The 15,161-nt window shown below is 40.7% G+C and overlaps 1 protein-coding gene across 3 annotated transcripts in view; it reads left to right on the forward strand.

The window, feature by feature from the left end:
* ADAM28 (ADAM metallopeptidase domain 28) overlaps nucleotides 1-10,175 on the forward strand; it is a 63,454-nt gene extending 53,279 nt beyond the window's left edge. Inside the window, exons 16-23 of one of the 3 annotated variants that reach the window (XR_307326.3) lie at nucleotides 464-623; nucleotides 2,243-2,323; nucleotides 2,647-2,729; nucleotides 4,795-4,903; nucleotides 6,097-6,175; nucleotides 7,997-8,059; nucleotides 9,064-9,126; nucleotides 9,988-10,175. Coding sequence is in view for 2 of the 3 variants with exons in the window: in XM_005670434.3 (XP_005670491.2) it covers nucleotides 464-623; nucleotides 2,243-2,323; nucleotides 2,647-2,725; nucleotides 4,795-4,903; nucleotides 6,097-6,175; nucleotides 7,997-8,059; nucleotides 9,064-9,126; nucleotides 9,988-10,008 (655 nt within the window). In the remaining variant the exon portion in view is untranslated. The remainder of the gene's footprint in view (nucleotides 1-463; nucleotides 624-2,242; nucleotides 2,324-2,646; nucleotides 2,730-4,794; nucleotides 4,904-6,096; nucleotides 6,176-7,996; nucleotides 8,060-9,063; nucleotides 9,127-9,987) is intronic. The other 2 variants (XM_005670434.3, XM_005670435.3) reach the window with 2 other exon arrangements.

A 15,161-nucleotide genomic window follows, 5' to 3' on the forward strand; every position in this document is an offset into this window, starting at 1 on the left:
AGCGACAGTGTGCCTGGCTAACATTCAGTGGTTCTATTACTGAAGAGGAAAACTCATATAAAGGAGAATGAGGAGTCTCTGTCACAGGGAGAAATATTGCTAGTTATTTATTTTTTTTCTTTTCAAGGCTGCACATGTGACATATAGGAGTTCCCAGGCTAGGGATGGAATTGGAGCTGTAGCTGCTGGCCTGCACCATAGCCACAGCAACATGGGATCTGAGCTACATCTGCGACCTATATACCACAGCTCACAGCAATACTGGATCCTTAACCCACTGAGGAGGCCAGGGATCGAACTCTTGCATCCTCATGGATACCAGTTGGTTTCTTTACAGCTGAGCCACGATGGGAACTCCCTTACTTGTTAAATATTGATAGTCAGGGAGGTGATTTACATTTGTATAAAAACTTCATTTTGGATCCTGGTATTTCAAATGCTGCAAATTTTGGCTTTTTCCCAGTGATGTTATGTGTGGGAAGTTGTTCTGTCAAGGCGGGTCGGAATATCTGCCCTGGAGAGGACGTATAGTAACTTTCCTGACATGTAAAGCATTTGAACCTGAAGTCATAGGTGAAGAAGTAGGCATGGTAGCCAATGGCACCAAGTGTGGAAATAAGAAGGTAAGTGAAAATTGTGGCTTTTACTCAAATGCTCTTTTGTTTTGTTTGGTTTGGTTTGCTTCGCAGGACCTCCTGGTGTTTCATGGAGCACAGTGTTGAAAGCGATGCTAATGCTGTTCACCCATGCCTGCCTGCATTCTTCCCTGCAATGTTATTTAATATGTACATTTTTTTTTTTTTCTGCAAGCAAGCAAAGTCTTCATTACAGGAAAGCAAACAACTCCCAGGACAGCTGGGAGAAGGAAGAAGAGTCCCCCTCTCTATTGTTCTTATAGGGGTTTTTATCCCTTAAGATGGGGGTTACCAACATGGGGTTCAGAAAGATGTGGTTTTCTCCCATTGGCCTTGCTCAGTTACCTCTATCAGTCCTTGTCCAATAGGGGTCTTAGGGGTGGAAATGTCTTGTAAGTCTCATGGTTTCTTTGCCCTTCTCTTCCCGTAAACTGAGTCACAGGGGCTAGAGATTAATGTCCATCTGGGCTTAGGTACCCTCCTCGTAAAGAAGGCCTGTGGTAATATGCACCTATCATGTGCTTAGCACTAGGTTGTTAAATTTAGGTAAATTTTGTTGCCCTCAAATTGGTAGTTTCTCAATAAAATGAGAGTCTCTCTGATAATAATAAAGAGAATGATAACAGTACTATTTACTTTTACATAAATGATATTTATGTTAATATTGGAGATGATGTGACATTAATTTGTTTTCCGTAATGTTGTTGTTTGGAATGGGTACTTTTTTTTTTTTTTTTTTGCCATTTCTTGGGCCGCTCCCATGGCATATGGAGGTTCCCAGGCTTGGGGTCGAATTGGAGCTGTAGCCACTGGCCTACACCAGAGCCACAGCAATGCGGGATCTGAGCCGTGTCTGCAACCTACACCACAGCTTACGGCAATGCCGGATCCTTAACCCAATGAGCAAGGCCAGGGATTGAACCCTCAACCTCATGGTTCCTAGTCGGATTCGTTAACCACTGAGCCACAACGGGAACTCCAGAAATGGGTACTTTTTATTGTATTTATATTTGCAATTGTTTTTGCAATGCTTAGTTCAACGCTAAATATCAATTTTAAGAGTTGAACTCGAGAGGTGGAGTAAGGGAATGACCCATGAGGAATGACGTGAAGGAAAGAAACCTATAAAGAGGAGTTCCTAAACATTTTTTTTTTTTTTTTTTTTTTTTTGTCTTTTAGGGCTGCACCCAGGGCATATGGAAGTTCCCAGGCTAAGGATCAAATTGGAGCTGTAGCCACTGGCTTGCACCAGACCCCCAGCAACATGGGATCCGAGGTGCGTCTGCGACCTACAGCACAGTTCACAGCAATGCTGGATCCTTAACCCACTGAGCAAGGCCAGGGATTGAACCCACAACCTCATGATTCCTAGTCAGATTTGTTTCTGCTGCACCACGATGGGAACTCCATAAACATTTTATTATAAAACTTATCTAGATTCCATCTTCTTATTTTCCAAAGAACGCCATGATTTCCCTGATAAAAAAGTAAGTTTGATAACCACAAAAGTAGCCAAAAATACAAGACTAAATCTCAGAATCAACAACTGGCAGAGCTGAAACCATTGGACATGAATGCCAACTTCCAGTTTTTCACGTCACTTTCAGGTTTGCATTAATGCAGAATGTGTGGACATGGAAAGAGTTTACAAATCAGCCAATTGCTCCTATAAGTGCAAAGGACACGCAGTAAGTTTTGACCACGTTTCCCCAAGCTTGCTGAATCCTGTGTCATTTTAGGTCTGTTTTGATGATGGTCAAGTAACATTTCAGTGTTGAATGATGACTATTATTCAGTTTCTCCAACTCTGGTAGTTTGATGCAATGATCAGTTCCTTCAAAGAACCTGGTACCAAAATCCCTGTTACCGATTCATCCATTATGTAGACAGTCAAGGGGCTGCAGAGCAAGGGTTATTGTTTTTTTTCAGAATGGAGTTAGTTATGGATGAATAGGCCTTTGGGTTGGAGGTCAGTCCAGCAAGCAAATTGACAGGATCGTCGCTCCTTTAGGTGTGTGACCACGAGCTCCAGTGTCAGTGTAAAGAAGGATGGGCCCCTCCCAACTGCGATGATGTCTCCGCGGTTTTCAGTAGGTAACAGTACACTTTAACCTGAGAATATTACTCTCCTCTTCCAAGCTTTGATTTTATATTATGCAATATTTCATTGTCTTATTTTCTTTCCTCTTGGAATTCCTGTCCTGTAGATATCGAACCCATGATATTAATCTCCAGTCTGTCTTCAGCAATTTTTTAATCACATGTTCCACATGCTTAGGTTTTTCTGCTACCCACAAAAAGATTTCTTGAAATTTTATATTTGCAATTGGAGCTTAATTTCCTGAATTTTCTTGCCTTATGATTGTTCTATTTTCACAGCAGCCTTGACTTAATGTATTCTAGCCACAACAGCCTGGTAAAACTCTCGGAGAATATGACTTCCATTATTCTTGTGGGTTCAATTTAAATTTCTCTCTGTCTTTTTTTTTTTTTTTTTTTTTTGCCTTTTCTAGGGCTGCTCCCACGGCATATGGAGATTCCCAGGCTAGGGCTCAAATCTGAGCTGTAGCCACCAGCCTATGCCACAGTCACAGCAATGCAGGATCCGAGCCGCATCTGCAACCTACACCACAGCTCACGGCAACGCCAGATCCTTAACCCACTGAGCGAGGCCAGGGATTGAACCCGCAATCTCATGGTTCCTAGTCGGATTCATTAAACACTGAGCCACCATAGGAACTCCAAATTTCTCTCTCTTTGGAGTTGGGTTGTTTTGTTTATTTACCCTGTCTCTTGTGTTGCATGGTACTGTTTCTCTTTAGGATGTACGATCCTTAGTTGAACGTGGGATTAGGCTGATTTGAATTACCTCACGAGGGTTTTCTTTGCATGTTTGTGTGCTTGTTGTACCCACCATTCCTCTCCTGATGGGCGATCTGGCTGTGAACTGGCTCAGTAGGCAGATCTTCCTACAGACCTTTGGGTGGGGAGCAGCCAGAGTGGAGATGCTCACCTCCAGTTGCCATGGTGAGGAGTACTTTGCCCTGAGGCGGTAGCTCTTCACTGCATCCACATCTTGTGAGAGCTGCTTTTCCTCCTATTGTTCTACAACCTCTAAGCCATTTGGCATAAATAAAATTATTAAATTTTAGCCACTGTGGTAGGTTAGTAGTGATAGCACTTTGGGGTTTAAATTTGCTCTTTAAAGCTAATAGTAGTAATAAAAAAAGCAACTTTTTTTTTTCAGCCATTTGGATTTTCTCTTATGGGAAGTGTTTGTTCAAGCCATTTTTGTTTATTTTTCTATTAGGTTATTTCCGCTGAACTCTTAGTAACTTGTATAATTACTTAGAAATTAGTAACTTCTCTTATATTCTTGATAGGAGCTATGTTTCAGCTATGTATGCTGCAAATAACTTCCTTCATTCTGTTTTCTCACTCTTGGTGGTGCCGCGTGATTAAAGAATCTCTTCATTGTAACATAGTCAATTTGTTTACCACTTCCCTGATGATTAGTTGTGTGTGTGTGTGTGTGTGTGTGTGTGTGTGTGTGTGTGTGTGTCCTGTTTAAGGAAATTTTTCCTGTCCTGAAGTTATGAACATTTAGCCATATATTATCTTCTACAAAGCATTATTGTAGGCATTCCTGTGTGGCTTAGTGGGTTGAGTCAGTGTTGTCACTGAAGTGGCCTTGGGCCACTGCTGTGGTGCAGGTTGGATCCCTGGCCCAGGAACTTCTGCATGGTGTGGGTGCTCCCTCCCCCGCAAATTAACAAACATTATTGTATTCCAGGGCTGAATTTTAAACAGTCTCTCTCCTGTTCTGCTATGCTCCTTACTTTCTAATCTTTCCAATCTCCCAGCCCTTTGTTTTCAATTTATTGCAAACATCATCCCTTCTAAGAATTTTTGGTAGGCTAATGCTTCATGTATCCTACATGAAATGTTTTAAATAGATTTCCTCTCTCCAACTAATATTAGAATAACCATTATCAAGATAACATTTTCATTTTACTGGCTGTGGGAGATTTTCCAGGGAATGCATGTTCTTTGGGGAAAGGGTAGATGGACTCTGTGATAAATTAAGATATAAGGACCAGGCGACGTATACTTGTGACGTTCTCACACTCTCACGAGGCTTGGGTTTTCTTTGCTGCAGACTTCTCCATTGTGGTTGGGGTGCTGTTCCCTGTGGCCATCATATTGGTGGTGGTTGCTATAGTAATTCGATACAAGAGCCCGAGAGGAAAGCAGAAGAAAGTCCTGAGGTAGTTTTTGTTTTTGTTTTTGTGTTAATCTTGCTTTGGGGACTTGTAGCCTCTGATGCACTTGAAGTACAAGGATATGACTCAGACTGTCTAATTTTAGTTTACTTCAAAGACTCAGAAATAAGTACAGATACATTTTTCTTGGACCAGAGGCTGGGTATTTCTTTTATTGGGAAATCCTTTAAAATAAGACATGTTTTTTTTTTTTTTCTGTTAATCACTGTTTAATAATAAGAACCTTCATATGCAATATGCAAATACAGTATCCAAAATTTATTGATCACTACCTTTTTTTTTTTTGGTCTTTTTAGGGCTGCACCTGTGGCATGTGGAGGTTCCCAGGCTAGGGGTCGTATCAGAGCTGCAGCTGCTGGCCTACACCCCAGCCACAGCAATGCCGGATCTGAGCCACATCTGTGATCTACACCACAACTCACAGCAATGCTGGGTCCTTTAACCCACTGAGTGAGGCCAGGGATCGAACCCATGTCCTTGTTGATACTAGTTGGGTTTGTTATTGCTGAGCCATGAAGGGAACTCCTGATCCCTATCTTTATGACAAGCACTACAGTCCTTTAACATATATTATGTCATTTAATGTTGATAAGAACATTTACTCTTCACAAGGAAATAATAGTAAGAACCACTATCTCCATTTTACAGATGTAAAGGTGTTATATATTCATCCTTACAGTGATCTTGGAAGGTCAGGCAGTTCACATTTTGACTGATGTGGAAACAGAAGTTCAGGGAAGTTAACAAACATGTTTGTCGTCTTATAAATTGAATAGTGGAATCAGAATTTGCACCTCCCTCAGTCAATCTTTCAAACATAATCTTCATACTACAGGACCTTTCTAGAATTTTTAAAGACTCACTTATTTACCCAGAATGGGCTTTTAATAAATACTGAATGAATAATATAACATTTTAATTAAAGGTCATCATCTAGCTAAACCCCATCATTATTAGGAATCAGGGCGCAGTAGAGGATGGAAAAGAAACTCAGTGGCGGCGATTATGAGTTACAGGGCAAGGAAAACCTGCATACTGTTCTAGGGAGCCCATGAAAACCCTGTCCATTACCACAGATGACACAATGGGCCAAGGAAAGTAGCAGATCATTCCTGAGTCTCTCCCCTCATGGCCAAGGAACTGCCAAGTCAATCTGTATGGTTTTCTTTCACATACAGGCCACTGTCTGCCATTGGCATCGGGCCACATAGACAGAAGAGGAAACTGCAGACGGAGAAGGCTGTTCAACCCCAGGAGGTGAACCACAGTCTGTACTGTGTTTGCTAGTGGGTCCTAGTTTGTGATTCTCTCACTCTCTTGTGCTGACCTCGTTGTCATTTCTACTCGGCTGCGTTCTCCAAATCCAACTCACGAGTTAGTGTACAGCAGGGATTGGGGGCTCGATAACTACACATTCAGAAAGTTCGCCTTTGCCTTTTGTTGAATGCATAAGAGTCTCCCCCAAATGCAGAGGCTGTTTACCTGGGAATCACAAAATGCAGAGAATAAAGAGAGTGAGGGGGCAGAAGCCAGCTCTCTCTCTCTGTCTATGTGATTCTGGGTTGATTCCTTGCTCCTTTTGCAAATATCCCAATAATGACAATAGTTGGCATACTTGTATGACAATACATGTAATACGTAGACCACTTAATGCCCTAGCTCTGTCCTGCAAGTTTAGAAATTTTAGCAGAAGTTGCTTAATGACATTGCTAATAATGTTTTTGATTAAAATAATGATTTGCTGGAAACTCCATGATTTTCCATTCCACCGTCTTTTGGTGTTCTCTTAGTTCTGATCTCTCATGATCAGAAAGAACTGTTGATTTCGAAGCTTAAATTAGGAAACTGGTCATTTCATTTAAAAAAATGTATTTTGGGAGTTCCCCTTGTGGCTTAGCAGGTTATGAACCTGACTAGTATCCGTGAGGATGTGAGTTCAATGGCTATGGTGTGGGCTGGCAGCTATAGCTCTGATTCAACTCCTAGCTCGGAAACTTACGTATGCAGCATGTGTGGCCCCCTAAAAAATATATTTATTTGTGTTGAATGAAAAATTCTTTAAATTCTATAGTGCTTGACAATTTCCATACATTTCACACATGTGATTTTTTTTTTTTTTTTTTTTTTTGCCCTGCCTGCTGCATGTGGAAGTTCCAGGACCAGTGATCGAACCAGAACCACAGCAGTGAACTGAGCCATAGCAGTGACACCAGATCCTTAACCTCCTGCACCACCAAGGAACTCCCATAATCCCTTTTAAAATTTTTTTGTTTTGTTTTGTTTTAGATGAAGTTTCATGCACCTGGTTTGCCAGTAGGGGGCAGTGAGCTTCCAGCTTCCCTTGTGAGTTGGCAGCTTCTCTTCACCACCCCTTCTTATCCTAGGAAATGCTAGTGAAAGACAGAATCCCCAGTGCCCAATTTATTTCTGCAAGAGAATGTTGCAATCTATGTGGCTATTCGTATAAAGTAGAGATTCCTCTGCAAAACTTTTTGAAAATACAGAATGTTGAGTTTGCCTTTCCGTTAGACTACTGAATTTAACTCTTCAACCCGAATTACTGGGCCTGGAAAGCTGGTAAGTCATTAAAGAAGAGGGCCAATCAGCTTCATAGAGTGCCATCTTCATCATCTGCCTGTTGCTTTTGAGCTTATTTCTGAATTGTATCGTGCACACCTTACAGAAAGCAGTTCAACTTACAGGTTCAGATTATTCTTGCTTCTCTGTTTCTGAAAATGATTTAAGTCTTTCCCTTAAGCACATCTGTTTTCAAGGCCCCGTGTTTTGTTTTGTTTTTTGCTCTTTAGGGCCACACCCATGGCATATGGAATTTCCCAGGCTAGGGATCAAATAGGAGCTGTAGCTCCCAGCCTATACCACAGCCATAGCAATGTGGGATCTGAGCTGCATCTGCAACGTACACCACTGCTCATGGCAACTCCAGATCCCCAACCCACTGAGCAAGGTCAGGGATTGAACCCACATCCTCCTGGATACTAGTCGGATTCATTTCTGCTGCATCACAACAGGAATGCCAAGGCACCATGTTTTAATTCATTTTTTTCACCTTCTCACTAGCTAATTACAAAGCCAGATTTTCCACCACCTCCAATTCCTACATCTGTGTCATCCTCTTTCCTCGTAAGTATCAGACGGTCAGTGGTGATTTTTTAAATGTCTCTTGTATGAATGATGTCTCCAAATGTACGGGTTTTCATTTAGGATATGCCAAGCTAACCTGAGATAGCACCGTCCATGGGAATATCTGAGAAAACGAGGCCTGCTCACTGTCTACAAATTAGTACGGGTATTGATTTTTTAGTGTGAAAAATAGCTCTATGGTTATGTGGGTATATAATTGGTTACATAATTGTCAAAAACTGACACACCATCCTGCTGTGGGAGCTAAACTGTCTCCTTCCAAGGGTAGTTTCTACATGCTCATTTTGGAGGATATAAAATTGTATTATAAATTATATTTTACTTGTTTATTCTGGATCAAACAAAGCCTACTTTAGTCACAGTTTTCTAGAGGAGGTAGGGTATGAAAAAACAGACCGCATAAAGGCAAACCCAGAGGAAAAGCCAGGCACTCAGGGAGCAGAAGGTGGTCATTTGCTCAAGGGGTTCCTGAGCCTGTTCCTTCACACTTGATACTCTGCTGTGAGTAAATGAGAAAGCACTAAAGTTTAAGGTATTTTTTTCGATAATGTTTACATTTCTGCTGGGAAAAGAAGTCAGACACATAGGGAATTATACATATATAACTCCTCATATATTATTTGTGCCAAAGCAGAGGAGAAGAGTACGATGAGGGGAAGAGGAATGGGTGTGACTGCTAAAGTAAGAGGAAGATCCATTGACTGAGGAGCTGGGATATGTACTGGTCCCTGAGAGCTCAACATAAGCAATGAGGGAGTTCCCTGGTGGCCGAGTGGTTAAGGAACCAGTGTTGTCATGGCTGTGGCTTGGGTTCGATCCCTGGCCCAGGGACTTCCACATGCCATGGGAGCAGCAATAAAAAAAGAGAGAGAGAAGAGATGAGGAGGTCAGGAAAGATTTAAATGAGGAAGTAAGTATAGCAGCTAATATGGTCATTGCATAGCATCTTTAATGACGTACCATTACTTTTGTCCCTATTATAGCATAAAGACACAAAAGGACTTTCCCCCACGGTTTTCCAGGATAAGCTGATGTCTACACCTAAGGTATGAGAACTATGGCCAAACTATTATCATGCTGTCTCCCTCCTAGGATCAAGGGCAGAAGTTCTAACCACGTCTTCCTAGATGTTCGCTGAGGACAGTAACTCAGGGAGTGTGGGATGACTCCCTCATACACCTGCATCTTGTATATGTCTTCCTTCTGAGTTTGGACCACAACCAAAGAGAGAGATGTAAGATCACCAGAAAGGGATGATGATCCCGGTGTTCTTCTTTTTCTCAGAAATGTTACCCAGGGAATGTGAGATGGGGAAAGTTGCCACAGAAAAATCCCTCAGCATCGCATAACCCTTCTCCTCATCCCCTATCCTAAGTAGCCTGATGGGTATTTGGATCCTAGTGGGATTTTTTTTCTCCTTCTTTTCCTCCTTCAATGTGAGGTCTCAAATAATCCATAAAATAGGACACGTGACTACAAAGAATACATTTTAATTTCTTAATAGTTCAAGGGTATAGAATAGGAAAAGTTTAGGAGTTCCCGTTGTGGCTCAGTAGTTAACGAATCCGACTAGGAACCATGAGGTTGTGAGTTCGATCCCAGGCCCTGCTCGGTGGGTTAAGGATCCGGTGTTGTCATGAGCTGTGGTGTTGCCCTGGCCCTGCTCCGTGGTGTTGCCGTGAGCTGTGGTGTAGGTTGCAGACACGGCTCGGATCTGGTGTTGCTATGGCTCTGGTGTAAGCTGGCGACTATAGCTCAGATTAGACCCTTAGCCTGGGAACCTTCATATGCCTCGAACGCGGCCCTAGAAAAAGACAAAAAAAAAAAAAAAAAAAAAAAGGAAAAGTCCATTATTTAAGGGTTTTTTTGTTTGTTTGTTTGTTTGTTTTGTTTTGTTTTGTTTTTAGGTCTCCAATCCAAAAGTCTGAAGGAACCGCCAAGCAAGGATTGTTGGGTAAATGACTGGACAATCTGGATAGAAGAGACATATACTCGCTTTCTCATTATTATTTGCTCTTGAGCCACATGAAAGTTACGATTTTGTGATTCATGTTCTACATTGAAGATATTAAACAAAACTTTGAAGAGAGACATACTCCGTGGTCATCTTTGTATGAATTAAAAATTTCTATTCTCTATATCCATGGGAAAGAAGATGGCTCTAAAAAACAGCTAAGAAGCTGAACTCTCTAATTAGGGGACTTTCCTAGCCTCCCCACCACCTTTACCCATCCCCTTTATTTTACTATGGTGTTAACTAACATTTGTTAAAGGATTTTGAGCACCTTGATTTTCTCATTCCGTGGGAATTAATTCATCCTCGAATGAAAACAAAAAAATAAGAGATCACAGGAAACTGGGAGGGATGGAGGAAAATTTACATTCATTGTTAGATAACTGGTAATATCTTTTCTGTTGTTGTCTTTTGGGGGCCGCACCCATGGCAGATGGAAGTTCCCAGGCTAGGGGTCAAATCAGAGCTGTAGCCACTGACCTACACTAAGCCACAGCAACGACAGATCCTAGCTGCATCTGTGACCTACACCATAGCTGGTGGCAACCCCAGGTCCTTAACCCACTGAACAAGGCCAGGGATTGAATCCACATCCTCATGGATACCAGTTGGGTTCTTGATCCACTGAGCCACAACTGGAACTCCCTGGCAACATCTTGATTGTTTTAACTGTGAACTCGTTGAATTAGAACTCTCAGTTTTGACAAAAATTACATAAACTATCTCTGGTGTATATGACATCTTTTTCCCACACTATCTTCTGCAATCCTTATTGGCTGTGTCATTTGAAGTTTACTACAATTGATTATGACTTTATTAATTAAAATTTTTATAGAAATTTGTATAATTCAATTACTGGCAAGCTTAAAGTGAACATAATTTTCTAGAAAAAGTTTTAGTTAAATAAATTAATAATGTAAATCAGAGGTTCTTAACTGCAGGATGTGCAGGATGTGCCTAGACTGCAGATTTATTTTATTTGGCCTGAATGATTTTGGCCACAAAGTATTTTAATAATGTTTTGAATTTATTGCCAGTGTTTAAAAATTGGGAGATCTTGTGTAAACGTCCAGATCTCTAGCATTTTTAAAGTAATCAAATTGTCAACACCAGAGTTACGTTGCCCACAGCAACCATCAGCTTAGTTGACTGATGGAACAAACATTGTAGGTTGCCTACCAGAAACCCCCTTCTTCCTTTTCAGAACCCCAGTTTGGTTCGGTTTTCCATATGGTAGAAAAGGCAATCCTAACTCCATCTCCTGCATACATTTCTGCCACTCTAAGTCAATCATGATAATCTTATTTCCCTTACCAGGGGTTGATTTGGAGGCGAGCATATACACTCCCCCTACAATGTGACAAGATAAGAGATATGTTGGAGAGTTTCTAGGAAAGGTCCTTGTCCTTTGTAGCCATGAGGATATCCTATCTTGTATTGTTGAAGCCATGTTGCGATCATGAGGGCAAAGCTGATAATCCAGAGTAAGAGCAGAACGATAAAAAGAATAAAACCTGGTCTCTTAATGATGTCATGAACTGATTAATAATTGCTGGAGTCACAGTGGACTTTCTTGGGACCTCCTATTTGTGATCAATAAAATTTCCTAAGCCATTTTGAGTTAGATTCACTCTTACTTGCAGCAGAAGTCATCGTAACTAAGGAAGTATAATTAGCTGCTTCCATTATTGGAGTACATGCTTTCCACTTCATTATCACCACTTTGTATTGCTTCTAGAAAAAGACCTTTGCTTGCCAATGACAACTTTAGACATTGCTTAGCAGTTAGCCCTGGGCTGTCTGCTATGCTGCTCAACACTAATACAATACTATTATCATTATGCTAAATAAGTCATATTGTTGTGGAAACAAAATCCCTAAGCAGAAGAAAATTATTGTATGTAATTTACTATGAAAGCATCTCTTCGTTAAAATTTAACTCCTTTCTCTCTCACACCTAGTGATGAAGTCCATTCTCTTTTTTATTCTAAAATAAAATTTTTAAAATGTATTGTGATAAGAACATTTGACATGACATCTGCCCTCTTAACAGATAGGGGGAACTGGAGAAAGTCAAGAGAAAATTTAACCGAAATGTACAGAAAAGAAAAGAATAAGAAAAAGTAAAACAACAAAAGTTATGTGGGAGAGGTATACAACACACATGGATAAAAGAAGAAACAGTCCCCCTGGCTCTGCCATTAACAAGCTTTTTAGACTCAGTAAATAAACTGAACTTTCTGGGCATCCGTACATTTCCTCACCTACGAAATACAGTTAACAATTCATGAATTGCCAATTTCCAAAGAGAATTTTCTAAGAAATGTGTAAAGGCAGTGTGAAAACATAAAAAGAAAAAGAGAAGGGAGTTCCCATTGTGGCTCAGCGGTAATGAACCTGACTAGGATCCATGAGGATGCGGGTTTGATCCCTGGCCTCGCTCAGTGGGTTAAGGATCCAGCGTTGCTGTGAGCTGCGGTGTAGGTTGCAGACACAGCTCAGATCTGGCATTTCTGTGGCTGTGGCTGTGGCGTAGGCCGGCAGGGGCAGCTGCAGCTCTGTTTCGACCCCTAGCCTGGGAACCTCCATATGCTGCAGGTACGGCCCTAAAAAGCAAAACAAAACAAAAACAAAAACAAAAAAAGGAAAAGAGATCTTCATGGTCTACAAAGGTAGATAATATACATCCATCCAGGATCTACCTATAAGATGCCTCCATCCTTGGATTGTCAGAAGTGAGCCCCACTCTCTACAGGCTACTGTTCACACACCTTTGAGCAAGAAGTAAGGCAGAGTTACTTATTTTTCACCCACACTTCACTGGTGAGCCTCTGTATTTCTTGGTGTTTTATTCTGCCTATTTAGAATTTGTCTCCATATCCTTATTTAGATTCCTCTCTTTTAGTAAGTCTAACTTAACTTCTGGGTTAAATCAAACACTGTCCTAGTGAACTGGAGCATGGGCTGCCATGTGCAATTACCCTGGATTGATATTTGGGGGAAAACAACAAGCACTGAATCCACAAAACTTTTAGAAAAAAATGGAATCACAACCGATTGTAAATTTGATGATTTTTTTTAAATTAGAATATCATAGGGTAATGACAAAAGTTCACATTCGTAGAGTACAATATGATTTACACAAGTTCGCATGTATGTGTGTGCATTTGTGTCTTCAATTAATCCTTATAAAAATCCTATGTAATGAAAAATTGTCCTGGAGCTCCCGTTGTGGCTCAGTGGAAACAAACCCAGGATCCACAAGGGTGTGGGTTTGATCCCTGGCCTCGGTCAATGGGTTGGGGATCTGGTGTTGCTGTGAGCTGTGGTGTAGGTCGCAGATGCGGCTCAGATCCCATCTTGCTGTGGCTGTGGTGTAGGCCAGCGGCTACAGGTCTGATTCGACCCTTAGCCTGGGAACTTCCATATGCCACACCTAAAAATACAAAAAAAAGAAAAATAAATAAAAAAAAAAAAAGAATCACTGTCCTCATTTTTACAGATGAGAAAACAGAGATAAAATGAGAACAGGTTATTTTTCCATAGATTGCACAGCTAGGAAGTGTTGAAATAGAGACTCAAACCCAACTAATTTAATTCCCAAGTTTTTAGTTCCTTATACACACCATAATGCAGCAAGATTATTTTGCACAGAAAGGCACATTTAACATTATAATACCAAGAATGAACATTCCAATGTATCTCCAGCTATAATTTCTTTTCTACAATGTTACCGATGAAAATTTATCTGATGTTGGATTCAAATCTTATGCCCCTTGGCAGTCCACTTCTGAAAATAATTTTTCTCCCCATTCTAGCCACTAATAATTAGCGCAGAGCCTGGAAAATGGTTAAGTTCTCATAAAGTCCCTAACAAAAGTCTTCCATTGAGATTCTGGATTTTAAATGCATTATGCAGAGTTCCCCTTGCGGCTCAGCAAAGTGAATCTGACTAGTATCCATGAGGATGCAGGTGGGATCCCCGGTCTCGTTCAGTGGGTTAAAGATCTGGCATTGCTGTGAGTTGTGGTGTAGGGCAGTGGCTACAGCTCCGATTCAACCCCTAGCCTGGGAACTTCCATATGCCATGGGTGCAGCCTTAAAAAGACAAATAAATTAAAAATGATAAAATGCATTATGCAACTTACACTTGCATAACTACTTATTTTTCTTTCTTTAATTCAAACATTTACAAAGTGCCAATTTACTATGTTGATACTGGGGATAAAAAGATTAACCTCTTTCCCTGCTGTCCAGGGACTCACAACCTCATTCTAGAACTGACATAAATAAATATAGAAAGAGTGTCATTGCTAAAATACCAGCACAAGGGAGCACAGGGGAAATGTTTGTCAAAGGAGAGCATGAGGCATTTCTCAGGGAGGTGCCGTTTAAACCTTAAATTATAGCAGGTTTGTCAGGCTTAAAAAAGAAACAAGAAGAAAGGGGCATTCTAGGAGATAATGAGATTCACCAATAGCATGTATGAAGTCCTGGTTCATCAGGTTTATTAAGGCTAAACTGAAATACAGAATTTAATTTATTCATTTTTAATGAGCGCCTTTATATGCTTATATACACCTCTCTTCGTTAAATACACACACATTGTGCACACACAAATTGAAGAGGTTTCAAAAAGTGTAACAACAACCAAAAGAAACAGTTAAGAGAATTAGAAAGAAAGAAGGTAAGAAAGTTCCAGAAACCATAAAGCCATCGGTAAGATGAGGTCGGTGGAATATAAAACGTACAGTCCTACATGTTTGATAAATATGAGCTCCAAGTTTTACTCCAAACTATCTGAAAACAAGAAAGTAAACAAACAAGAGAAGTAAACAGGATTGATAGATTTATAGCATCCATGAAGTAAAAACAAACATACTGTCAACAAGGATAATAAAACTACATAAACAGCAAAACCAACCAACCAAATAAATAAAAATCAGGGGAAGAGCTCTTCCTACTTCGGAGAGTTTATATTGCAGGATGGCTCTTGGATCGAACTTGAGAACCTGACCTTGTCTTTTTCCTGGGCCCTTGCCCTGGTAAGCCCCCAGGTATTTCACA

The sequence above is a fragment of the Sus scrofa genome, chromosome 14 (genome assembly GCF_000003025.6).
Source record: "Sus scrofa isolate TJ Tabasco breed Duroc chromosome 14, Sscrofa11.1, whole genome shotgun sequence".
Lineage (NCBI taxonomy): Eukaryota > Metazoa > Chordata > Mammalia > Artiodactyla > Suidae > Sus > Sus scrofa.